This window comes from Camelus ferus, chromosome 26 (assembly GCF_009834535.1).
Source record: "Camelus ferus isolate YT-003-E chromosome 26, BCGSAC_Cfer_1.0, whole genome shotgun sequence".
Classification (NCBI taxonomy): domain Eukaryota; kingdom Metazoa; phylum Chordata; class Mammalia; order Artiodactyla; family Camelidae; genus Camelus; species Camelus ferus.
Window position 1 is genome coordinate 16869599 of NC_045721.1, and position 27124 is coordinate 16896722.

Sequence of the window (27124 nt, forward strand, 5' to 3'; positions counted from 1 at the left end):
CAGAACGGTTCATGGACCACGGAGTGTTCCGTGGGCCACAGCGCGGCGTTCCCTGCGAGGGCTTCTCTGGGCTCGCGGCGCCCTCGGGCGCAGGCGGCCGGCCCGGCCTCCCCGCACGGGGGCGCTGTCCGCACAGGCAGAGGCGCCCCAGGCGGACGCCAGGTGCCTCGGGCCGGGGCTGCAGGTGCGGGGCGTCCGCGGAGGAGCCCGCGGGATGGGGCGCGGGCGCGGGCGCGGGCGCGGGGAGGGCGGGGGGGAGCCATAAAAGGCGGCGGCGGCGCTGGAGTGCGCTGCGCGGGGGACTCCAGGGGCTCCGACCCGGCCCGCGGGATGGCCGGGCGGCCGTGGGGCGCCCCGGGCGGGACCTCCAAGGGCAACGGCAGCGCGCTGCTCAACGTCTCGCAGCCGGCGCCCAGCGGCGGGGAGGGCGCGCGGCCGCGCCCCTCGGGGCTGGCCTGCGCGCTCGCGCTCATCCTCGTCTTCACCATCGTGGTGGACATCCTGGGCAACCTCCTGGTCATCCTGGCCGTGTGCCGCAACAAGAAGCTGAGGAACGCAGGTAGGGCCCCGCGCGCCGCCTCAGCCGCCGGCTGCCTTTCCCTAGGAAAAGCTTAATCCTTTTTCTTAAGAATGGGGGCCTTTGGGTCACTTTTTAAAAAATAGAGACTGAGGCCCGTCGGTTTACTTTTCCTTGAAGCAGCCCGTCTGAGGAGGTTTTGTTGTTGTTTGTTGTGGTGATTGTTTCCTGATACGGTGCGGCGTCTTCAGCCCCGAAGGCGCAGAAAGCTTTGCGAGAGTCGGGGTCTCTTTATTTTCGGGGAAAGCGCCACTGTACAGTTTTTACTTTCTGAGGTTTTTTAGGTTGACGGAGACTGGAAACAGGTTGCAGAAAGTTCCTCCAAAAGCCCCTTCAGATCAGGTCGACGAACGTTATCAGTCAGTAGCTTGGTTTTCGCGTGATTCATTTTTCCCCAACTTCGGTAAAACGTGAGAAACTATGCAAGTGGGCACAATGGTAGGGCAAGTATTTTAGTTTTGTTGTCAGGAAAGTTCTCGGTTTTCAGCGTGCAATTACGAGAGAACCCTAAGCTCCTGTGCACGCTTGGCAAAGTGACTGTTACTCCCCCAAGTTTAACAAGTTTACATTTTAAACACAGATATTGTTGCAGTGTATTTTCATATACACTATTAAAGCTAATTTGGGGCTTGAATTTAAACTTGCTTTTTCCTGCAGGGAATGCGTGGAAATTGGTTTATCCTGGATGGGAGCCCAAGGACCATGCGTCCATGGGGCAGTGGGTGTTCAGACCCCTAAATGATGGTTAGGTGCCTAATTCTTTACCTGGAGGAAAATTTTTTGGAGGTGGGGGTGGGGAGGGGAAGAAACCTTGTACTGACATGTTTGTCAAAAGCAATATTTTTGTTCTAATTGGTAGTTGATCAACTTTAATTTTATTTAGCTCCTATCCAAGATGGTTCCCTTTTTTCTATAATACTTGGGACGGTCCATAGTTTAAAAGTTAGTTAGTAAGCACCTGGTAATATGAATTGAATTTGCATTAGCCTATGGAATAACCTCACTTCATAGACACTTAAACGAGAGGAATTCTGCCTTTAAGAAGAGACTCCTCGAAGAAAACATAGGCAGTAAACTTGACATTGGTCTTGGCAATGATTTTTTGAATTTAACACCAAAAGCAAAAGCAAAATTAAACAGGTGGGATTACATCTAACTAAAAAGATTCTGCACAGCAGAATGAAAAGGTATCCTGCCAAATGGGAGAAAACATTTGCAAATTATATATCTGATAAGGGGCTAATATCCAAAATATGTAAAGAACTCATACAACTCAGTAGCAAAAACCCAAACAATCTGATTGAAAAATGGGGAGACAAGCTAAATAGACATGTTTCCAAAGAAGACACATAGATGGCCATCAGGTACATGAAAAGATGCTCTGCATCATAAATCATGAGGGGAATGCAGAGCAAAATCACAGTGAGATATCACCTCACAGCTGTTAGAATGGCTGTTATCAAAAAGACAAGAGGTAAGTGTTGGCGAGCATGTGGAGAAAGAATCCTTGTGCACCGTTGGTGGGGATGTAAGTTGGTGGGTACAGCCACTATGGAAAACAGTATGGAGGTTCCTCAAAAAGTTAAAAATAAAGCCACCATATGATCTAGCAATTCCACTTCTGGGCATTTACCCAAAGGGAATAAAACACTAACTTGAAAAGATATGTGCACCTCTGTATTCCATGCAACAGTGTTTACAGTAGCCAAGATATGGAAGCAACCTGCATCCATTAACTGAGGAATGGATAAAGAAGTTGTGTATATGCACAATGGAATATTACGCAGCCTTGAAAAGAATAAAAACTTGCCATTTGCAACAACATGGATGGACCTTGAGGGCATCATGCTAAGCGAAATGAGTCAGACAGAGAAAGACAAATAGCATATTATCTTTCTTACATATGAATCAACCCCCTGCCCACCCACCCTCCCCCTCCAACCCCAGGAAAAAAAAAAAAAAAAAAACAAGCTCATGATACAGGAAACAGATTGGTGCTTGCCACAGGTTGTGGGTGGAGTCAGAGAAATGGGTGACCTGTCTTTGGTTTTTTTACTTTAAATAAACTGAATTGTTTGAAAGGTTGGTATGAGAAGACCCAGCGCTATAAGGCTGGCGGGAGAATTCTCTGTCTCACCCCAGGAGCGAGCCTGTGGGAGAAGCCTGCTTTCTCCCCAGGGCTGGTTTCCCAGTCCTCCCTGTCCCCTGTATCTCTGGGTTCTGGCAGTACTGGCCCTGATTATGATATGTTAATCTGCTTTGCAGTCTTCTCATTGCATAACTGACTGTTTTGATTCCTTGGATTAGGGTTTAATAATAGGACTTTCTCTTTGACCTGTCCAGTGACCTTTGCTCCTTCAAAAAAAAAAAAAAAAAAAAAGGCAGCAACAGCAGCTCATTGCCTCTAGCAATAAAAGCCTCTTTCTCTGGACCAGACACAGTGTTGAGAGCTGTGTTAATTGAATCCTCGGGGCAGCCCTGTAGTGAGGTGCCACTGTTACCCTCTTCATGTGGGAGGAACTGAGGGCACAGATTGATTATACCTACCGACCCTACGTGGTGGATCTGGAGCTAATTCACAGAGCTTTCCCCTAGAGCGAACCTCACTTCGTTGATACCAACAATTGCAGTACCTGGGAAGTCTAAATCCTGCAGAACCTTTCGTAGAAAAAGTATTTCCATGCCTGGAATAACTCTATGTATGTTTTATGAAAAAGAACTTAGGGAAATTGCTCCTTCTGCACTACTTTGTATTTTGTTCATTTTCTAAGCAATTTAATTTTTTTGGTAGGGAGTTTATAAAACACTGCATTCCTGTAGCCAACAGGGAGACAGATCCATGGTGAACTTTAATCTTCGAAGCTTCTCTCTGAACTTTTGTATTTTTGTAATTGGAAGTTTTTATTTAGATATACCACTGTTGCTGTTTAAACCATTTGAGGCTTTCTGGAATGGATGGTAATTTGAAACAGTGATAGAGACCGCTGATTTAAATATGAGTTTCTGGATGCTTATGAAAAGTTCTTATGATTGTTCAGTCCTTCCATTTCACTTAGGTTTATTTTGTTGGCATTAGGGATGAAAAGATGGGTGGAAGGGAATAGAAGAAATGTGATAAGAAAATAAGAACACTAAGACATCTTAAGCTTTGAATTAGTACTTTCTTTTGGGAACCTGGTATAATTGCAGGGTTATCTAAGCCCCCCTGCTCCCTTGAGGGAGCGTGCTGACAACTGACTTCCCAGGGCAGAGATTCAGATGTTTAACAGCCATTCACAGGGACCAGTGCAAATGCAGGCTCTAAACAACCACCAGGATCTTAGGTGCTGGCGGAATGTCTGCTCTGCTCCTATCCAAAACTCAGTAGAAGAATCAATACTATCATATGTGCATCTCCTGAGTAAATTTCATAGCATAATGGGAAAATCCCGGCACTGGAACCCTGGGATTCACATCCTTACTGTCCACCTTGTGATCACGAGAAATCAGTTAAGTTACCCACGCCTCACTTTCCACCTTTGTCAAACAAAGAACATATCTAATCTTTTAGCCTCACAGAATTGTTGCAATTACCTAGAGAGATGATGCATCTCGGAAAGGATTCTTTGCAAATTTTGCATGTGGAAAGTGATGTATACTTTGAAAAGGATAAAGCAGGTGCAGTTAGTGTTCTTTTTTCCAGATACACCTAACACGGAGTATTCAGTTTGTTAAAATGATCAGGCTGTAGCTTATGACTTACACATTTTTCTATATGCACATTATACTTAACTAAAACTTTTGCTAAAAATAAATAAAGCAAGAGTACAATATGACTTTGCCTATTCAAAATTCAATTATCTGGCAGTCCAACCTCTCTAGAAAATAACCAATAAATGGAAATAAGCAAAAATAGATCTCACCCACAGCTCATTTGTTCTGCCTTCAAGTTCCACAAAACTCTGAGGCTAATGTCTGGGTCTTCGTAGATTATAAGCAATAAATTAGGAGAAAAATCGACACATTTAAAGGAAGAGTACACTGTGACCAACAGCATGGGTTGAAACAGACTCATTAAAGCAGGTCTGAAAAACTGAACAAGCACAGCCTTATGTGGGCATGTTGTGAGCGAGCAAGTAACCCTGCCCACCGTGACCTGCTCCTGGGAAGAGCACGGCCCAATAATGAACTTATTATCTACGACCCCGAGCCATCAAGGAAAGGTCCAGTCACATAGGATTCTGCTTAAGAAGACAAGGATGTAATGTTTTAGAAGGATACCTATCTGAAGAGGTTGAGTATCGTTTTTCAACCTGATGCACAGTGCAGTAAATTGTCAGTCTTTTAAAAAAAAAAAAGGAAGGAAGGAAGGAAGGACAGACATGTTCACAGGGTGATCGACCTGTGTTATTCCACTCTTGCACTATTTCATCTTTCAGGTCTGTATTGAGGATTATCCATGTCCGTCCTGCAATGCCACTCAGAGAGGCTGTGTAAACTGCAGAGGGAATGTGGACTCTGGGTCTTGGGATCTGAGTTTAAACCTAGGATGCTCCAGGGCTGGTTTTAAGATGCTTTTAGGTCTTAGAAATGCCTACCCCAAAAATATTATTTTTAAATTGAGGCATAACTTACAGTAAAGTGCACAAAACATAAGTGTACAGCTCAATGTATTTTAAATACATTTATATACACAAGTGACCATCACTTTGGGGAAATATTGGAAATAAGGGTGTTGATCAGTGGTATGATTGTTAATTATTCACAACTTGAACCAGAACTTATGCCAAATCTAATTACTGAAAACCACCAACCTGAACTTTTTGCCTTTACTATCCACGAGCAGATTGGTGCCTGTGTTGAACTTGACTCTGTTCTTGTATCAATTGCTCAGGCAATGAAGGCTGAGGCTCGCTGCCTTCTCTGTTACCTTTGGCCACACTGAACCTCAGGTCATCAATTCTGCAGTCCAGGTCCCACTGAATGTGCTCATAGCTGCCTTGATCGAGCTCTTGCACATTCTGATCATCATGCCACGGTGCTTTTTCTCTCTTTCCCCTCCTTTCTCTCTCTCTCTCTCTTTTTTTTTTTTTCCTTGCTGTCTGATTCTTACTTCTTGGCCTCCGATATTTTTTAATCACCATAATTAGATTTGATCTCTTAGTAGAGGTCACACTTGAATCTCTTTTTTCCTAATTATGTCTGTTGTACATCAGCAAAAAAGATGGCCCTGAACTTATAATCATGTTACAAGCTCACCTATGGATTTCTTGGAAGGATATTTTATGTGATATTTTGGCTCTTACATGAGCCCGTAAAGTCATTCAAATCAACAACATGGCTGAAATAATGCTCAGAATCGCCGAGTCATCTGAAACTTGTGAGTCCCTGAAAGCAACCCTGCTTTGTCTGGGAGTTCTGAGTTCTGAGCCCCTTGTGAGAATGGGAAAGAGTGGTGTGGAAGGGACCAGGTGGAAGCTTCCCTTATGAATGCAGACATGTCCGGAGAGGGTTCGAGACAAGATAATAGAGAATGCATTTAGCATCAGGGATGCGGTGGGTACAAATGTAAGCCTATACAGCTGCTCATGAGTCGAGTGCTCCTGTGTTGCGGACAAACAGGTCAGGTCCTACAGGGAGGTATAGGAGGAGCTTGTACGGAGAATGAGTCCAGAACCTGGACTCCAGGGCTTCTTTACTGAATGTCTGTGTTCATGGATAAGCCATCATTTCTTTGGACTGTTTTCACATCAGTAAAATTGATGGAGTTGAACGAGATCTATGACTCCTTTCTGATTCTAGTGTCCTTTGCTTTACATGATTATGAAACTCACTACGAAGATGGAAATCATAATGCTATGAAATTGACAGCAATAAGGAGACGTGTGGATACAATGACATATGTGTATATTGTCATTATCGGCATCATCCATCTAGGAAAGTGTGTCATGTCTCACTTGTCCTAAACTCTCTGGTTCATTTGTCATCTGTCTGCTGGAGACAAATATCTTAATGACATCTGGTTTCCTTGCTTTATTTCCTAAGGAACGATTGCAAGTTTTAGAAATTTTACAGAGCGTTTCCCTCCCTTGGAAGAGAATGAAGTAACCAGCTACCGAGAATAATTCAAGCCTGTTCTGGTGGGACTCTTTCTGGTTGAGAAACAATGAATGGATTGGTTCTCTAGGACATATGAGGTTCTCGTGGGTTTGGTAGTATGAGTTGGGGACACTTATGATGAGCTGACCAACAGTGTACGTGAGCAGGCCGTCCTCCTGGATGAGCCGACTTTCATGCCTCTGGTTCCTGGGCCCCTGGGGAGAGACGGGCTCCTCTTGGCCTGTGGTGATCCTTTCAAAATGTAACCACTCAGGAGGAACAGCCTCAGTAGGCGGCCAGCCTGGCCATTCAGGCTGCAACAATGCCTGTGTAAAGGACAGCAGCGTTCACACAAGCGAGCACTGCACGCCCACTGAGGTGTTCAAAGGCTGACAGAAGACAAGCACTTCACCACGTTACAAGCAATTCTGAAATAAAGACCCAGACAGTCTCTCCTGCGGTATCAATTCAGGACGTCTGGATTGAGGTCATGGAGGTGGCTAGTCACAAGGTGTACTGGGGATTTGAAAACCAATGCTTGGTGGGATCTTTAAAGCCAAAAACATGAAACAAAATACATAGGAACCAAGTGCCTGAATACCAAAAGAAAAAAAAGACAATGCATTTTGGACAATACTTTTGAGTCACTTTATGCTTTCAGAAATTTTCTTTTGTCATAAAGATTCATTTTGCACCTTATGGCCTCTTCTCACTCTAAGTGATGCTTTTCTGTGATGTACTGAATACCCATGGTCAGCAGGTGTAAGGTAAATAGGATTGTAACGGAGGTCTAACTTCTGGAGTGTACAGCATTCCTCAATAGTCTCTCTGGGTCTTAATGGTAAATCTAAACCTTTTGTGATAAATCGTAAGCCTCCTTTTTATTGTTCTGGTCCTATAAATCATTTTGCAAAAACTGCTGGCCATCTTTTGGTGAAGATTTCCATTTAACATATGAATACTTTTCAGCACCCATATCAAATGACCAACCCTAGTTATTAAAGGAATTCACCTGTTCAAACCTACAATTTAATTTTTTAAATCTACTTGTAAATTTGTGTTTGAAACATTTTTCAAGCTTCAGAAAATTAAAGTAAGAAACTGGTGAAATTGTACTTTGTGTCACACTTTTCACAGACAGTTAATTTGGTCTGATTCCTGTGGATAAAGTTGGAAAGTAACTTATTTCCTTACTTAGAATGTCTACTGCTTGGTACTTATACACACAGAGGAGTTTACAAAATTTGAAAAAAAGCACTTTCCCACATTTTGTTTTATTCATGCTTATAGCAACCTCCTCAGGTAGATAAGAAAACTAAAACCCCAAATTCACAGATAATGATCAGTATTTCTTATCCCAGCACACAACCCAGTGTGGTACCATGGACGGAGGACAGAAATTAAAATCAGAGGATCCAGACTGAGGCTTGTATTTGCAGCCTTTATTTGCAATATGTTGAGACTCCAGGTACTCAATCTCTGTAAGCCTCAGCTTCTCCATCTGTCCAATGGGGTACTTATCTGACAGGGATGCTAGGAAGATAAACTTAGATTCTGTCCATCCAGCCATCCAGCCATCTACCTATCACTTTGAAGTTATAAAATACCCTATGTATAATGGTATTATTATGTTATTAGTAGTATGCATTCTATGATTAGTTCTTTTTAGGTTGTTTTTATTTTTTTAATAGCTCAGTTCATTTTAAATTTTTTTTAAGTGGATACTATGAAATGTCAAGAAGTGAAATCAGTCAGAAATTGAAGATTTAGGATCTAATTCTCTTTTGCAACATTATGCAAATTACAGAAATTCTCCGATGACTCATTTTCCCCTTTTGTAATGAACATTATCTTTCCCACAGCAAGTAGGGCTGAGATTCTGATTATTTCAAAATCCAACCTCTGAGAGACTGATTATCCCAGTATCCAAGCTGCTCTCTAATTTCAAATGAATCAGCTGTGGAAGCTACAGTAACTTTCTCAGACAAGAATCTTACCATTCAGAAAGTTACGACCTAACTTGTAGGTATAGACTTGGAAATGAATAGCTAACAAAGTTAATGTTTAATATAATCCCCAAACTGATAGATTTCTTTTCAAATTATTGATGTTTTCCTCCATTTCTCCATGATATTTGAAATTATTGCCTCAGGGCAGTTTTTTTTTTTTTTTTTTTTTTACTTTTAAAGTCATTTTTTTTTCCCCTTGCATGCTTAGCCATTGTTTAAAGTTTTATGATTTTTCTTCTGGCCTATGCAGTACATTATCATGAAACCCCCAATTTTTCCAGATTTACCAAAGCAATTCTCAGAATACCTTATAAACCTTAGGGCAGTGGCTTTAGATTCCTAAATATGTGATTATATTTGGGTCTACATGACTGAATTTGGATCTTGGGTTCCTTCCACTATTCAATCTCATACGAAAGTGGCAATTTTCAGCATTAAATTAATCACGGATAAAATAAAGCTTACTTTTGCTAGCTTTCAGAATCATTTTTCTGTTGGCAATTTTGAAAGTCAACCAAGGATAAAATAGCCCTAGAATTAAACCTCCTGCTTTTAGTTCTTACTAATATTTGATGGTTCTGCTTTGAAAAAATACGTGCTTTGAAAAATGTCTGTCTTGGAAATCATTTTAAATCTCCATAGGGTCTCTGGAGTTTGTTTGTTCGTTCTTCACTAGCACCTTTTTAAAAATAAAGACTAGACTATTTGAGGTGAATGGTAAGATCTTTACGAGATGCCTTGAGTTTTCCTCTTTTTCCTAACTATTCTGCAGTTGCCTAGCTGACAGAAATGCTCTATCTTTTAAGAAAGAAATACACACACTCAGGATTTTCTAGGCTACCAAAGAGGCAGTTAATGGATTGTTTTTAAAGAAGGATTTTTGCCTGCTCGGAACTCTGCCTGGGATCATTAACGTCGCCTACTCCAAAGATGGTTGCTTCATCAGCAACCTGATCTCACCTTTCAAAGAACTTGGCTAATCAAGCTGACCTGGGACTGCAGGGCTCAGTGTGGTATCTCAAGGAATTGTAGTGAAATTACAGTAATGCTGCATATGAGGGATAAGCTTCTAAGTTTTCTGGTTGAGGATCTCTAAAATCTTTTCTTCTATAGAGCTATACATATGTGGCAATCACATTGAAGAAATTACTCTTAGAAAAAGGGACAGAAAAGGGAAAAAAATGAATCTACTTGGTGCTGAGTATTATTCAGACTAGCTAGGGTGAATCTGAGTTGTTGAGGATTAAATGGTGCTTACCTGCTTTGATGTTGAGCACTTTTGGTGCTCACTGAATTGCGTATTTATTTAAATAAATATTTATTGCATACCTGCAGTACGAGACAGGGTAAACGCTCAGCAAATCCTTGTTGGTTTGTCAAAATGCAGGACACTGTGCGAAGCTTGTGTAAAACACGACTCCTGCTTTCAAAGAGATCACTTTCTATCAAGGTACTTTAAAAATTTTTGTTCTTTTATTTTCAAATGAAAATAGAACATGGAGTACAAAGATCTAAGACTGGAAACATGTTTACATAGCAGAAAGACTTTTCAAGAGCAAATCTAAAAGTTGGTTGGTGGATGACAGCGGGAGCTTAAAGTAGTCGTGAGAATTTTAAAAAGATGTTACCTCAAGATGAAAGAACGATAGTTATAAATAAGGAAATGTGAAATTTCCTTTAAGGGAGAACTAATGAGAGAACTTCAAAGAACACAATCAATAATAGAGACAAAGCATAGCTATTTGAGAAGAATGTATTGGCCCCATATCTTTTGAAAAAAAATCACGCAGCCTGAAAGAACACCTGTTGGGGAAGTTTCCAGAACCAGCAGGCTAGCTTATATTTTTAAAAAAATTTCTCATATAGCTATTAAATGGCAGATGGTAAACATTTATAATCAATAATTTGTATTTCCTCTTCTGTAATTTTCTTAACATTTAGGAATACAAAACTCTCTTGAGGGGGATAATGTGCTTTTATCTTCCATGCATTCATTCCTTTTTTCTTTATTTAAATACCTGTTGGGTGTCTCCCAGATGCCAGATCTAGGATAATCTCAGAGCTTGGGACACAGTTCTTTGGTAAGACAAACACTATTCCAGTTGATTAATTTTTATTTTAAAATTTGTTTTAAATTTTAATTTTTATGTTTAAGAGTTTTGTTTGCCAGTTTTTAAAAAAGTTTTAATTTCGTTTGTGCCCTTTGTCACTTACTTTACTTACCCTCCTCACCGACATTCATTATTTCCTCTAGTTAGAGTTTGAAATACTTTTCACCTATTTTCATTTTGGGGTGTGTGTGCGTATTATATTCTTTTACCAAATATGTTTTTTAAAAGGTTGACATATGATATACATATACTCTTCATATGGTCTCTAAATACATCAAAAACAGAAGCAAATTTTGAATTTTTAAAAATTAACTTTATGAGAATCTTATTTTATACATTTGTACTGTTAACTTTTTTTCATTTCATTCATTTCATTTCTTCTCTCATTCACTTAATTTTTGCATGTAAATAGGGCAATACTATGATTGTATGTTTTTAATATTGACAGGAGTTTTTCTGGAATTTAGCAATGTAGAGCTTTTCTCTAATTAGAGATATTAAGTGCCATTAATTCATTTATTTAAGCTGGCATTTCGCTGAGTCCTTCAAAATTGGGGAAGATGTCTATGGAAGTAAAGATTACTATCCCAAATAGAGTTGATAATAGTTTTTGATTGCCTATTAATGTGGCCAAAGTATTACAATTCTGTTTTTAAAGTTTTATCCTTAATTCTGTAAGATAATAATGCAGACATGAGTCACTTCAGTAATTTGTAGCATAAGGATGAAAGGTTAAACCAACCTGGCTGTAACGTGGATACTTATATACTGCAGGTGTCTCCCTAAGCCCCCTTCTAAGAAAGGAATAAGCAGACTTCTCAGCAGGATTTCACACCTTTGAAAACTGACTGAAAATTGAACTAGGGCAAGAGGGTCATGAGTATTACTTTATTTTCTTTTTTTCCTCTTAAGTTCTTCTAAAACTGAAATATAGTTGGCTACAATGGTATGTTAGCTTCTGTACTGTATGACTTTATTTTAAGCTACTTACGTTATTTTTAGTCTCTTTATATATATATGTATATATGCTATATTAATGTAACAGTTAAGACGATTTAGCCATCAACTGTGTTTACAGTATTACGGAGTCACCACCAGGTTAAGGAGCAGGACAGGGAAGACACCGTCAGACAGAGAAAGAGACTGAAGGTCCAGGAAGGCCAGTGGGGTCGAGGCGGGGAGAGCGAGTTCCCAGATGAAACCAGGTTCTGTAGGAATAGTGTCTTTTCTATTCAGACAGGGTGGTCTAAGGACAGGTACTATAGGAACAGTGTATTATATTCCAGAGACTTTAAAGAGGATGAACGCTGAGAAAGGGGGTCAGTAAGAATGTCACTGATGCCTGCGGGGAAGTGTAAGCAACCTGGTGTGGGTAGAACCCAGATATTAAAGGAAATGAATTCAAAATGGATGGGAAGGAAATAGAGGGACAGTGTTGTCTGAAAAGTCTGAGGGGAGAGGAAGAGGCTGATAGTCAGAGGGTCAGACCAATGAAAGGAGGCTTATTTGCCTAGAGAAGCCCGAGCAAGGTGGCAGGAATCGGGCGAGGAGCCAGGGCGGGGAGAGATGCCTCCTCGGCCTTGACGGCCTGATCAGCGGAGGAACCGTCCGTGAAGCAGGGCACTCAGTTTCCACCACAGCTGGAGAGAAGGAAGGAACGAGTATTTCTCCAAAGCCAAACATGTTCCGTGCACTCTCTTGAATCTTCTCCATGGCCATTATTATCCTGATTTATAACATATTAAGTGACCGAGGCTCTGGGAAGCTGTGATTTACCCAAGGTCATTTACCAGGTGACATAGCCAGGATTTGAATTCAGATGTGTTTTATTTCTAAACTTATGGTCCACAACCCCTCTAATAGTCTGCAAAGACATGTTTCTCAGATACAGTTCTTTGAAGTTGAAGAATGTAAGATGTGGCTGGTGTGCTTTGATGTGCAAAATAAACCCTTTCAGATTCTCTGCCCTGCGCTGACCTGATGCTGATGGAAAGAAGCTTCTCAGCTTCCCGGTCATGCCCTGTCGTTAACATTTAATATGCACATGGAATTTTTTCTGTACTAATCATGTTTGTACATGGCACCTTCATTCAACCAGCCATCTTAGATCTGAGTCTGTGGATTTGCTGTGTAAAACAAATGAAAAATGTTTCCAAGAGTAGCTGAAGCACTTTTTTTTTCCTATTTGATTCAATCACTCTGATGTTAAAGGCAGGCACGGTCAGGTTTTGGGGGGTTTAAAAGAAAAACCTTTTGAATAATAATTTAGTAAGTCTCTAATCAACCTAGCCTGAAGTTCTGTCCAAAGTTCTGGTCACTGAGGATTTTCCTTCCTCCTTGTCCTGGATTAGCTTGGGGTGCTGCACCGTCCAGTTTGGGGGAGTGCCGGCATATCATGAAGAACCTTCTGTAAACCACGCCAGAAGTCTTCTTCCTTATCCAGCTGGTCAGAGGGAACCCTCCGTGAGGCCGTGGTTGCAGGTTGGGAGGAAGTGGGCGGTGGGTGGCCTCCATGGTCATCTGGGCCCCTTACTCACGCAGCTGGTGTGCTTTCAGGGCGAGCTCGAGCCAGATCTTGCACACACTGCTCCTCTTTGATGTTGTGATGCCCAGCGTTGGGATTTGGTGGCTCAGACAATACCTCGTCCGTGAGGGACCTTTCAGATCACATGGTCACTTGGTCAGAGGTTAAGTGTTCAGACTCTACTAAGGCTGAGTAGCAGGTCACAAACTCTTTCTCAGAGGGAGAACATTTGTCTGAGAGGGTAGCTTAGATTTGCTGCAAAATTCTAAGGCTCTGTGTTATGACTGCCCTGTCTGTGCCTGCCAAAGGCTCCTGCACCCTGCAGATCTCCCACGAGCAGTCCAGACACCACGGGGTCAGGACTGTTCAGAGCCTTTCTTGTTCCGAGTTCCAGTCACACCTGGCAGCTTTTGAGGTTACTCGTAAATGGGTTGGTGTAGCGTGTCAACGTGAGGGGTCTTGTTTTTTCTTCTTAGTCTTAGAGGGGCAATGAAGCAACCTGTTACTCACCTTGGCAGGTGAGTACAGGTGATAAGTCACTGAAGCCATGAACTACCAGCGTCCCCTTCACGGCTGGAAACAGAGTTTTTAAAGCCTTTAAATTGAGTCCTCTTAGAAAACCTAATTCAGGTAACCCGGAGCCAATACAGAGAATCGTTAAGGTTCTCCTTGATCTGTTATCAGTCAGGGTTTAATCAACCTGGGAGGCAGAATCACTGGAGAAATTATGGGAGCTGATTAAACAGATTATCCGAGGCTGTTGCTTCTGTGTCTGGCACTGGAACCTTGTATTATTATTGTATATGTTATTATGTTTATATATATATAAGGCATGTTTCTTATGAAGAATCAGCTCGGGTGATTACGGAGGCTGAGAAGTCCCACAGTCTACAACCTGCAATCTGGAGACTCAGGAAAGCCGGGGTGTAGTTCTAGTCTGGATGTGAAGGCCTGAGAACCAGGCGCACCTGTGGTGGACGTCCTACTCCAGTGGCAGGGGAGGACCGAGGTTCCGGCGCAGGCAGTCAGGCAGGGAGGCTGAGTTCTCCTTTCCTTGGACTTTGTGTTTTATTCAGGCCCTCAGTGGAATGGCTGATGCCACTACTGATTCAGATGCTAATTCTTTCTGAAAACATCCTTACAGACACACCAAGAAATAACATTTAATCAGCTATCTGAGCACCCCGTACCCCGGTCAAGCTGACACATAAAATTAGCCATCACAAGCCTGAAGTCCACCAACGAGGCGGCTGAGCAGAAAAGGTGGATGTCAAGGGGAGAGCCAGGGCAAATGTGAACCTTGGAGGAAGGACTGGAACCCAGGAGGATGCACGGAAGCCCTGGGGCTTTCTCCCAGCTGAGGTGGAGTCCGGCAGGGCCACACACTGCCTGGGGCTTCCTGCGGACCTTGAGTGCGGAGAGAACACAGCTGCTGCCTCGCTTCCACTTTTAAACTTCCTGCGCATCATCTCTGACATGGAGGTCTGCGAGCAAATGCCCTTTCGGCTTAGCTAAGCTGACACATTGTAAATCCGCTGTACTTAGTTTTAAGGGTCTGCCTCTATGCCAGGTCCTTTTCAAGGGGGAGAAATCTGTCTGAGACAGACACTGCCTTCATAGTCCACAGCTGGGGCATGGGAAACGGGGGAATTGGAGAAATCCTTGTCGTTGGTAGAAACACAAAGCCACCTTGCTTTGGCTGTTCTCCAGGGGGGGCCACAGGGCTAGTGCTGAGGGAGGCAGCTGAGAAGGGGCGCCTTTTTAGCTGTCTGTTAACTTATTTGATTCATATCTGTGCCGTATTTCACTTACAATTTATGGTTTTATTCACCAGAATGAGTATTTGCTCAGCATTTTATGGTTTGTCTGTGTCTTAACCTCTCTGAGGCTCTCAGCTGTGTCTTCTGGTCACTAGTGTAGTGACCTCCAAGTGTCTTCCCTTCCCTACATCATCTCTGTGTAATTTTCTGGTTCTAATATACTTTTTAAGAATTATGCCTGGAGAGGCTGTAGGCCAGGGCCTGGCCCTCCTAGATTTATGACCACATGAACTTTCTTAGGGAAATGCACTGAGCAACATTGACAAGTAAACAATACGATTGCAGTCTTGCACTAGCCAGCTTTATAATTTCATCCAATTTAATTCCGTATGTCTCAGTTTTCCTCATCTCTGAGAAGTAGAAATTCACCTGGATGATCACTAACGTTCCTCTCAGTCTTAACATCCTGTAAGTCTGTGATTCCTTCGTGGCAAGATCTGGAACTAAATCCAGCAGAGAAGGAATTGTTAGCCATTAAAGAGATTATCCTAAATTTCCAAGTGCATTGTTGTGCCGGTGGGAGAGTCTTGGAGAGTCTGCAAAAATGGATGGGTTGTTATCTATCTGAAGTTGCACAGAGCTGAGATGGAAGAGATGACCTTATAATGTGTATAATTATGATTAAGTTATTTCATTCTTCCCTGGTGGAATTCTTAAATGAAAAATAGGAACTATCTTTCCTCCCCCTCCCTCTCACACAGCAAAGGCACACACGCCTCACAGACATAGAAGCCGCGATAAAGCTCCCAGCGGAGCTGCCTGATAGCCACATCTGCACAGAGTCCATGGCTTCATTTTTTTTTCTCCAGTTGTAAAGTAGGATTATTTCAAAGAAAATTAAACTATTAATTTAATTAATGTAATTACTTGAACAGGAAAGAAGCATAATTGCTGCCAAATAAATGGAGCAGAGGATGAAAGCCATGAAGGAACTCTGTGACATCATTTATTATCTTATTTTTAAAAATAAGTTTATTATGCTTATATTATGTATATTATGCTTATTTTTTAAGTTAAAACATACTGAGTTAAGCATTTATTGAGCTATGCCCACTTTGTCATTTAAGGATTTCATTGGTAATTGGAATTGATCTGTGGGAAAAATATGTTTGCTTTTATTGGTTGAATTTGGCCTAGTTGAACCAATTTTCAAAGAAGCTATTTTTATGACATTTCATCCGAAATTCCTACTTAAATCGCCAAGCCTTGCCTTTTTTTAGCCACTACTGCTATTTTACTTCACTTCTTTGCAATGTTCTTCAGAAGGGAATAAAATTAATCAGGCAGGAACCTCAAGTGCAAGGGTTATTTTATTTCAGATGTTGGGAGAAGACAATTTAATTCACTTCCTCAAACATTTGAGCAAAAGTCTCAGCTGAGTAATATTCAGGATATGAATATGAGGAAGACATAATCTCAGGGAACTACAGTGCAGAAATATAAGACAGCCATGTTCATAAATAAATACACTGCAAGGCAAAATACACATCACTCTGCCTAGACTGTTCCTCCCCACCCCTGTCCAGCTCTCTCCCTCCCTTGATGCCTCTTATTCTGTATGTTCTCTTGTTGTGTGTCTTCCTTTCTTTTAATTTTGCTTTTCTAAGATCAAGGGACGTAGGAGTCCTGTCTGTTCATTCCTGTTTCCCCAGTGCCTATTATATGCACTTAATACATTTTTATTGAAGGGAATTTATTATAATTTAATCTAAATTAGAAGTGATAAAAATTAAATGATTTAGGAGCCTTCAAAAGAGGAGGCTCTTCCTTGTGGTTGGGCAAATAAGCCAAGGCTCTGGGCATTTCTGTTTAAGATGGAGCTGGAAAAATGGGTAACATTTAAAAGTTAGAGGAGTGGGTTGCTTGTTTTTTTGTTACTGAGTTGTATGAGTTGTCTGTATATTCTGGGAGTTAAGCCCTTGTCAGTCGTATCATTTGCATATGTTTTCTCCCATTCCGTAGGTTGTCTTTTTGTTTTGTTTACTGTTTCCTTTGCTGTGTGAAAGCTTATAAGTTTAATTAGGCCCCATTCATTTATTTTTGCTTTTATTTCTATTGCCTTGGTAGACTGCCCTAGGAGAACATTGCTATGATTTATATCAGGGAATGTTTTGCCTATGTTCTCCAACGAAGACATACAAATGGCCAATAGACACATTAAAAATGTTAGGATTGCTAATTACCAGAGAAATTCAAATCAAAACTACAATGAGGTATCACCTCACATGGGTCAGAATGGCCATCATTAAAAAGTCCACAAGTAATGAATGCTAGAGAGGGTGTGGAGAAAAGGGAACCCTCCTACGTTGTTGGTGGGAATGTGGTTTGGTGCAGCTACTATGGAAAACAGTATGGAGGTTCCTTCAAAAACTGAAAATAGACTTACCTATGATCCAGCAATCCCACTCCTTGGCATCCATCTGAAGGAAACTCTAATTCTAAAAGATATGTGCACCCCAATGTTCACAGCAGCACTATTTACAATAGCCAAGACATGGAAGCAACCTAAATGTCCATCAACAGATGCCTGGATAAAGAAGTTGTGGTGTATATATGCACAGTGGAATACTACTCAGCCATTAAAAAGAATAAGATAATACCATTTGCAGATAAATACATAAAATAAACAACAAGGTCCTACTATACAGCACAGGGAACTATATTCAATACCTTGTAATCCTATAATGAGAAATAATATGAAAAGGACTATATATACATATATATAACTAAATCACTATGGCGTACACCAGAAATTAGTACAACATTGTACATCGACTATACCTCAATTTAAAGTAAAACAAAAGTTAGAGAGAGGAGCCATTCAAGGTAAAAGGAATAGTAAGCAACAAAGGAAAATGAGCCACAAAAATAAAGGACATACTTGCAAATCATCTCATAAAATTTGACTGCAGTTCTTTTTTTTTTACTTTAAAATATGTTAAGTTATTGTGTTAATACAGAAAATTATCACTTAATCTGACTATTTAGAGTTTAGTTTTTCTGCTGTAAGTTCTTAATCAAACAGCTGATGACAGAATCCTTTTTCTCTTAACTATGCTACAGATGAATATCTGGTGCCTCTCCAAGGAGTCAGAGGCCTATTTGAGAACCTGTGAAGAGCCAGAGAAGGATAAAAGGCTGGAACTTAGGGCAGCCGTGGCTGGCTTGAGAAATAGCATGAGGTCAGGTTTCTTGGATAAGGCAGAAAAGACTCCAGAATTAAAGATGTGTTATGAGTATCATGAACTCGAGATGTTTTTTAAAACACGAGAGAAATCAAACAGTTTGAAAGACAACAGTTTTGAACATGGACAGCAGTTCTGAACATCCCCCTTTTTGGGGGGATGTGGGAATTTGGGACCAGTGGAACTGATTTGACAGAAGCAACGATGAGCTCAGTTGCTGTTGAAAGTGGCTTCCATTTCATTGGTAACATGGCAGGAGCTGTGATGTCAGGTCACCTGAGTTGCAGGAACAGCTCTCTCGCTCTTTTGTTGCAGAAGAAAACCAATGCAGTCCATGTGAAACCGGTAGTAACCCGTATTCTGTAAACATTTCTCTTGTAGGAAATGTATTTGTGGTGAGCCTAGCAATCGCAGACCTGGTGGTGGCTGTTTATCCATACCCTTTGGTGCTAACATCTATACTTAACAATGGCTGGAACCTGGGATATCTGCACTGCCAAGTTAGTGGCTTCCTGATGGGCCTGAGTGTCATTGGCTCCATATTCAACATCACGGGAATTGCCATCAACCGCTACTGCTGCATCTGCCACAGCCTCAGGTACGACCAGTTGTTCAGCACCAGGAACGCCCTCTGCTGTGTGCTCCTGATATGGATGCTGACGCTCGTGGCGGTCCTGCCCAACGTGTGCGTGGGGACCCTGCAGTACGACCCGAGGGTCTACTCCTGCACGTTCACGCAGTCCGTCAGCTCGGCGTACACGATCACCGTGGTGGTTTTCCACTTCCTTCTTCCTATCGTCATAGTCAGCTTCTGCTACCTAAGAATATGGGTCCTGGTTCTTCAGGTCAGATGGAGGGTGAGACCTGACAGCAAACCCAGACTGAAACCGCAGGACTTCAGGAATTTCATCACCATGTTTGTGGTCTTTGTACTTTTTGCCATTTGCTGGGCTCCTCTAAACTTCATTGGTCTCGTTGTGGCCTCGGACCCTGCCATGGTCCCCAGGATCCCAGAGTGGCTGTTTGTGACCAGTTACTATATGGCGTATTTCAACAGCTGCCTCAATGCAATTATATATGGACTGCTGAACCAGAATTTCAGGCAGGAATACAGAAGAATTATCGTCTCACTGTGTACAGCCAAGATGTTCTTTGTGGATAGTTCTAATAATGTAGCAGATAGAATTAAATGCAAACCCTCTCCATTAGTGACCAACCATAACCTAATTAAGGTGGACCCTGTTTAAAAAAGCAGAGCATTATTGGCAAGATGTGAACACTGCTCAAAGTCTTACTCGTTTTCATGTTTGCTCCCTCTTGACGGATGCCTAGAAAAACAGTGTGGTTGAGAAACTTACCCTCTGAAGAGACTGCCTCTACAGTTCCTGAGCTAACGTGCAGCCAGCCTTTTGAACACATCTCTAATTCTCCGTATCATGAGAAACACAGAACGTATACTGAGTTATATGTTCATTAAAGAATATGGCTCAGGGACAGAGTTGGGGTAATTTTAAATAAAAATGCTTAATATTTTCAAGTGGAGAAGAGTGTACAACCTCTTCTTTTATTGCCAGTGAGTGCCACAAAGGTAGCAATTGCTTTTTCCCTTCACTTTTTGAAAATTTCTAGTAGAAAAGCAAATGATGTATTTTATTTAGAAATGAGTACATGGAACAAAAAGGAGAAAGTGAGGTGAGTGACTCATTACACAGTGAAAAGCTGCAAATAAACCAGTGAATAACAACAACCATAACCACTACCACAAAGTCTTCGACCAGCAGTGTTAGCACTGGGTAGCTGGAGTTACAATCACAACTGTTTGTCACTCTCTATTAAAAGTTGCACATTCAAGTAGATGAAGGACTAACTACATGACAGAGCTCTTTTTCAGATGTCAATGACCATATTATTCCAAAACAATAGCTGCATGTAGAACTCTATTCAACTTTGTTAGACTTTTGGCTTCTTATTATTTTGTCACTGAAGATCATCATCATTCATGTCACTGACCAGCATTTTGAGTTGATCTCTGTTAATTTATTTAGTCATCTAATCTGTTCAGTTAAAAATGCCAAAGAATTAAAGAGCTGTAGATTCTTAGATACATGTGTTACGTGTGATGAATGTGTTCTAGACTGATAATTTGAGCAAGCAAATATCTAGACCAGAGTTTTCCTTTTATAGGTATCTCAAAACAATGTTCTTTAATAATTCATTTCAGTTTTAATTGCCCTAATAATACTTAAAGTCTAGAATTAAAAAATAAAAAAGCTTGAGTAAACTATGGTGTCATAATCCATGGCTCTCGTTTACCCCAAATAGCTGTTTGGAGCTACTGTGAGGTTTGTAGCATGGAGTGCTTTGCAGGAAATCAGAACCATGTTTTCTTGTATGTTAGAGTTCTGCAACAAAACTGTCACATTCTAGAAGGAATTGGTGATTGGCATCTATATGCAGATAAGAAAAAGCAATCTGAATGTGTTTATCGAGGTCTCTATAGCTAGATAATCAGGATCTCCTTGGAAAGTTCGAGGGTCAATTATTTTAAAAGGCTCCTTTGATAATCCTGTTCATCAAGCACGTTTGGGAAACACTCAGTTATGGTTTGTGGTGATGGGGGGGGGGTGTGATAGTAATGGGGGGTGGGTGTGTGTGGAGTTGACAACAAGCCCCAGTAGGAAGCCACTTTCTACTCTCTCTGGAAGAGCACAGCACAGCAGTGTCCGCCTGGCTGTCTCTGGGATATATATCAAACAGTACCTTTTCTCATAATAAACCCCATGGGTTACTTCTCAGGTGCTTTCAAAGTAAGCATTTTATCATAATATCCGTCTGCAGTATTGCTAAAGCTAAATTTCCAGAGCAGTCTTCTGGGCCTCTTATGCAATACAGTAAATCGATTGTAAATCATCTAACTTAAAAAAAAAAAGAAAGTTAGCTTTAAGAAAGGAAACTTCCCTAATACTACTTTTTCTGGTTATGCCATAAACATAAGCCCAGGAGACAGGTAGACAGGTAAGGCATTTCAGGTAAATATTGTTGGAGTTCTTAGAGCTCCAGTATCTGAGCTAGATTCTCCGTGCCAGTGAGTTACTCCATCTCTTTATTTCCCTGCTGTTTATGCGTTTTTATTATGCGCCTTCTCTAAACACAACATGTTCCTTTTGTGAATTAGAGAACAGACGAAAAGGAAAACTTCTGTAACTTATCATTCAGAGATTGTAAGATCGGCCGCTGAAATTATGATGATCATTTTTATTCCTTCCATGTTCCAAGTCTTTAAAAAATATGACTTGGTTTAGTTCTCATAATAGTCTTTAGACATTCATAATCCCCTCACACCTTACAGGTACATGTAATCCAGTTTTCAGGGATGGTGTTTCTCCTTAAAATCCAAAGAACAGTAAACAAAATGCTGATTCTGTAGGCAGTAGGCAGGCCATTTCATGGACAGCCAGGCAACTTCCAAACAATTCCTGTGAATTTTTTCTTTTTTTTCCTTTTTTATTGAAGTATAGTTCGATTTACTATGTTGTGTTAATTTCTGGTGTACAGCACAGTGATTCATTTATATTTATATATATATTCCTTTTCATGTTCTTTTTCATTATAGGCCATTACAAGGTATTGAATATAGTTCCCTGTGCTATACGGTAGGACCTTATTGTTTATCTATTTTATAAGACCAATTTGGCACCCAGTAAGTAATTGTTAAATAAATGAATGAATTATTGATCTATAGATTAGAAATTAGTATCTTTTGCATCTGTTTACAGTTAATATATAGTAGTGAGAGGAGAAGGGGTTAAAAAGCCAAGTAACATTCATGTCATCATTAGTGACACAGTATTACTTTTCTAAGTGCAGTGTCTTAAGTAGTCAGTTTCTAAAAGGCTCTACCTGGAAATTAAGTAGTGGGTTATCTATGCTACTTCTGCTTCCCTTCAATAAACCTGCCTTTTAGCCCTTATTAAAATATATGTGTTGGATTTTCTGTAGAAACTAGCTCAACAAGACATGGGAGGTATCACACTTAGAACCAATAAATATGAAGTTGGAGTCATTTCTACTAGTTATGAATTTTCAAGTGCCTAGTCCCGTTGAAAGGGAGACTGAAATGCTCAGGAGAGAAGGAAGGAAAATGAGTATCTGTTTTAAGACTTTCTTTTATGCCTCAGTCTGCGAACCCAGGCTTTTGAAAAGAGAAGTGTCTCACGCTAGGGCTGCAGCCATTTCTAGCACAATTGTTTCAGACAAAGACACTTCTAAGAGATTCAGAGAGCAGGTGCTTCAGAAGCCGAGAAGGTTCCACCTGAGTGCCCTCAACCATCTTTTCTCAGTCCCGGGCAAGCACGGAAGTGGTATTTCAGCTCTGCCAGCTACATAAATCTATCTGTAGAACTTCATGTTGCTCTCGTCCAAAGGAAACATGCTACCTCAAAAGCAAAGCACCACAAATTAAACCAAGAACAAACAATAAACATGCTTAAATAAGTTCATTAATGTCAGTGTGTTCACTGTAACTTTTTTAGCAAAATGATCCAGTTCAGAATTATGCTTCATGTCACTTAAGTCTTTAAGTTTGGAATAATTCCCCAATCTTTCCTGGACTTTGTAGCTTAAACACTTTTGCAGATTTCAGTCATTTTGTTGTGTCCCTCATTTGGGGGTTTCTGATGTCTCTTCACGATTAGGTGCTCTCTGGACGTGATGCTGTGTTCCTGCTTAATCCTATTAGATGTCAGAGGATTTCAAGTTTGTCCCATAACTAATGATGTTCGTTTGATCACTTGATGAGTTACTCTTTGTAATTAATATTTTGTGAGGAAGCACTTTGAGGCTATATAAATATCCTATTCCTCACCAACTTTTCAAAATATTTGTTTATTTATATTTGGATGAACTCACATTTTCCTACTTTATTCAGAGGATATAGTTTGTTACTACCATTAACAATTTATTTTGATGCTCAAACTGCCCCCAGTTTGGCAAACAGGAAGCCATCAAAGTTGTCTTTTCTGGATTTTTGATATGTTCCATCATTTATTGAGCACTTTCTCCTCTTCTGGTACAATGAGATCTTCCAGGCTATCTTACACTTTCCTAAAGTACATTTGTACATATTCTAAAACTATGTTTCCAATAACTAGTACCTACTCAAAATGGGAATCATAAAATGTTCTTTTTCTCACCTTGAATCTCTTGGGCACACGAAATAAGGTACCTGAACCATATGATTTTCCACTAAAGTTATGAAGGGCAGATAACAAAAAGGTATAAAAGAAAATAAGATGAAAGAGAAAAAATTGTCTTGGCAATTAGATTTTGTTTATAAGAACTTGGTTCCTGTTATTGGTAAATACCATCTGTCTGGGATAACCACTCAATTTAAGTAAGTGAAAGCACAGTCTCGAGAGATAGAGATCAAATCAGTAGGGAAAACAGCTCTTAAGGAGATTGTGGTTGTTAGCATTGTGGGCTGTTTATCCACGCGCAGTGCTGAGTCATTACGTAATCGTCATAAGGACAAATGCTTTGCACAGATAATTAGTATCTTGGTGGGGAGTTTGACTCAGGGAAATAAGAACTGGAAAAAAATAAAACTAGCATGAAGTGAAAGATACAGAATACGTGCATGAGGAATAGGGGCATGAAAGAAACGTGTCTTTCATTCAGATGTTTGCCGATCACCACTGTATGCCAGGCACGTGTCGGTTCTGCTTCTCTGCAGACCCTGACTGATGTGCTGGCGGAGAGGGGAGCACGCCGGGGGGAGCAGTTGGAGAGAGGAGCCAGGAGCAGGCAGGGCAGCCCCTCGGAGGAGCCGGCCAGCAGCATGGCCAGTGGCCAGTGCTCCAAGACCCGCAGAATAGGGATGCAATAATTTTTCACAAACCGTTTTTTTTTACTTCAATAAAGTGGTTTCTCATGTACCTTGTTTCTCACTAACTTTGGTTTTTTTCAGATAGAATTATTTATCTCAATTCATTAACAGTTAAAAAAAAAAAAAAAAGCAACCCTGAACTCCTCCTATGAGGGCATCCTCATAGGGGTCGGTTCTAGTAAGACATGCCTGAACTCTAGCCCCACCGAGAAAGAACTGCTGTTCTTGCTTCAGTAGTTTTTGGTTTTTAAAATTAGAATAGCCAACCACACAATATGGAGTCTAAAACAAAGCCTACAAACTGTGGTGTTCTTGAAATGGTCAAGAATCACATGAAAATGGCATAACTAGAAACACGTTAGACAATTGATTTGTTTCTTTAGGCTGAAGTCATATTTTAATGGAATCATAGTTAAGGTGAGCTGACACTTTTTAATTGTTTAATCAGATGTTTTGTTTCCAAGTAACTAGGAACATGGCAGGTGAATACATGCTATTCAGTCCTTCCTTTTAAAACTATATTCTTCTGTTCTCTGACGGGATAGAAAATAATAGGTTAAATTAACACATGTGTTTGTTACTGCTCTTCAGATAAACGTTAAAAATCCTTAGTATAATTTATGAGGATTCGGGCCCCAGCTCATCTCTAAGCTTGATTTCCTTCCCCTTCCTCCTCGTTGTATGTTTGAAAGTCAGACTGGACTTTGTTCAGCATCCTTTTTCAACTCCACAGCTTCCCTGAACCCCCCCGCCTTTGCTCACCCTCTTTCCTCTGCTCAGAATGTTCTCATCCATCCTCATCTTCACCTGGCCAAGTCTGGTCCTTCTACAAGGCTTAGTGTCACGTTGTCAGAAACCTCTCAATGCCCCCCAGTCAGCCGCTGCAATCAGATGAGGTCCCACACACACGCACCTCAGAACAACATCTAACTTGATAAGCGAACTGTGCCCGGCCCGTAACACAGCCTCTGGCACATGTTAGGGTCTCAAATAAATATTTCTGCAGCACAATATCCATATGGCTCCTTAGGCTAAAAACAGAAAACAGTTTGTACCCAATTTTAATTATATAGCACAAATGATCTTTGATTCCAAATATCTCTTTCAATCAAAAACCTTACAGTTTAAGAACTATGTCTCCGATAGTTCATTTTATGTGTCTACTTGGCTAGGCGGTGGCGCCCAGCTGTTGGGTCAAACATGACTCTTCATGTTGCTGTAAAGGTGTTTTTGTAAAAGTGATTAACATTTACAATCAGTTGACCAATAAACTGAAGACCTTAGAAACAAAAACTGAGACTTTGGTAAGGAATTCTGCAAGACTAACCTAGAAATCCTGTATTGCCAATCCACTGGCCTGCCTTACAAATTTCAGAGTCAACACCAACTCTCACCTGAGTTTCCAGCTTTTTCAGCGTTTCTAAGACACAAACACATACATAAATGAATAAGTAAATTTATTTGTTCATCAATGAATAAATCCAAGTGAAAATTTATTTGTAGTTCTTTTTAAACAATAGCAGTATCTCAATCATATCAATATCAACCAGTGTTATATATTTCTTTAGGATAGCAAAGACAGTAACAGTAAAAGAATAAAGGATATTTACTTTCTCTTTTTCTATTTATCTGTCTTCCCATATATCTTCATCTATATCCTTTCTGGGATCTTTTAGGGTAATACGTAACATGGACCAAAGTAGAATGTATTAGTTAACTCAGAGCAGCTCCCAAATCTGGAAATGCATTTTGAATTATAACTCTTTGTTTCTATTATGTGATAAGTTTCAAGGCTTTTCTGCATTCTCTTAATATCATTTTATTACTGTCTTTCTCCTTAATGTGTAAAATGTTGATGCATACCTGGCAAAAATTATGGTCTTCGTTCACATTAATAAATTTTGGCTGACTCATCACCCTGGAAAACTCTTAGAAACAACTTCATTAGCATATGGTCTATCGAATTCCTAAACAATGTTATTAATATTTTCTTTGAAGCTTTTAAAATTCAGTGGTTCTAAGTGTGACACCGCTATATTTCAGTCTTACTCTCCAGTTTTTCGAGGTTATGAGAAGAATCTGACAACCGCAAAATGAAACCTGCTTTGTTCATACAGCATAGCGCTGGGTCGGGGTGTCCTGTCATGAATGGATTATGAGAGGTAAAACCTGAGAAATTTCCAAACTGCTGCTATTATTGTAGACGTTAAAACTTTTTATTATGAAAAATAGTATTTTTGATACCCAATATCGAAGTAACCATTTCAAACACATAACATCCAACTCAATGGCCTAAGAAACCTCGTCTTCTCATCACCCAGTTTCCCAAATTATCAGCTCAAAGACCATCTGTGTTCAACTACCCCCCAAATTTTCTGCACCCATATTATTTTAAAGCAAGTGCAGACACTGTAGAGTATAGAAGACCTCATACTTTTCAAAAAGATAACTCAAAAGGGATCATAGACCTAAATATAAAACACACACCTAAAAAACTACTAGATAACACAGGCGAAAACCTGGAGGGCCTTGGGTTTGGTGATGAGAGTTTGGACACAACACCAAAGGCGAGATCCACGAGGGAAAGACCTGATATGCTGGACTACACTAAAATAAAAAAACCGCTCTGCGAAAGATGCCGTCAAGAGAATGAAAAGACAAGCCACAGGCTGGGAGAAAATACTTGCAGAAGACACGTCTGCTCAAGGGCTGTTACCCAAAATATACAAAGAAGTTTTAAGAGTCAACAATGCACAAATGAACAGATTGATTTTAAAAATGGGACAAAGGCTTCACAGAAAGTGAAATATACAGATGAAGAAAATATATAGATGGCAAGTAAGCATATGGGAAGATGTGCTGTGTGTCATTAGGGAGACACGCAGTAGCTGAAGGTTCTTGAGCAGGTTATCTAGTTGTTTTATTCATCAGTCTCC

The 27124-nt window shown here is 40.5% G+C and overlaps 1 protein-coding gene across 1 annotated transcript; it reads left to right on the forward strand.

Annotated features, from left to right (window-relative positions):
• Positions 1 to 276: 276 nt before the first annotated feature.
• MTNR1A (melatonin receptor 1A) lies at positions 277 to 20544 on the forward strand. The gene is made up of 2 exons (XM_032468653.1): positions 277 to 559; positions 18686 to 20544. Exons 1-2 carry the CDS (start codon positions 331 to 333, stop codon positions 19549 to 19551), a joined length of 1095 nt encoding a protein of 364 aa, XP_032324544.1. The 5' UTR covers positions 277 to 330; the 3' UTR covers positions 19552 to 20544.
• The last annotated feature ends 6580 nt before the right edge of the window (positions 20545 to 27124 follow it).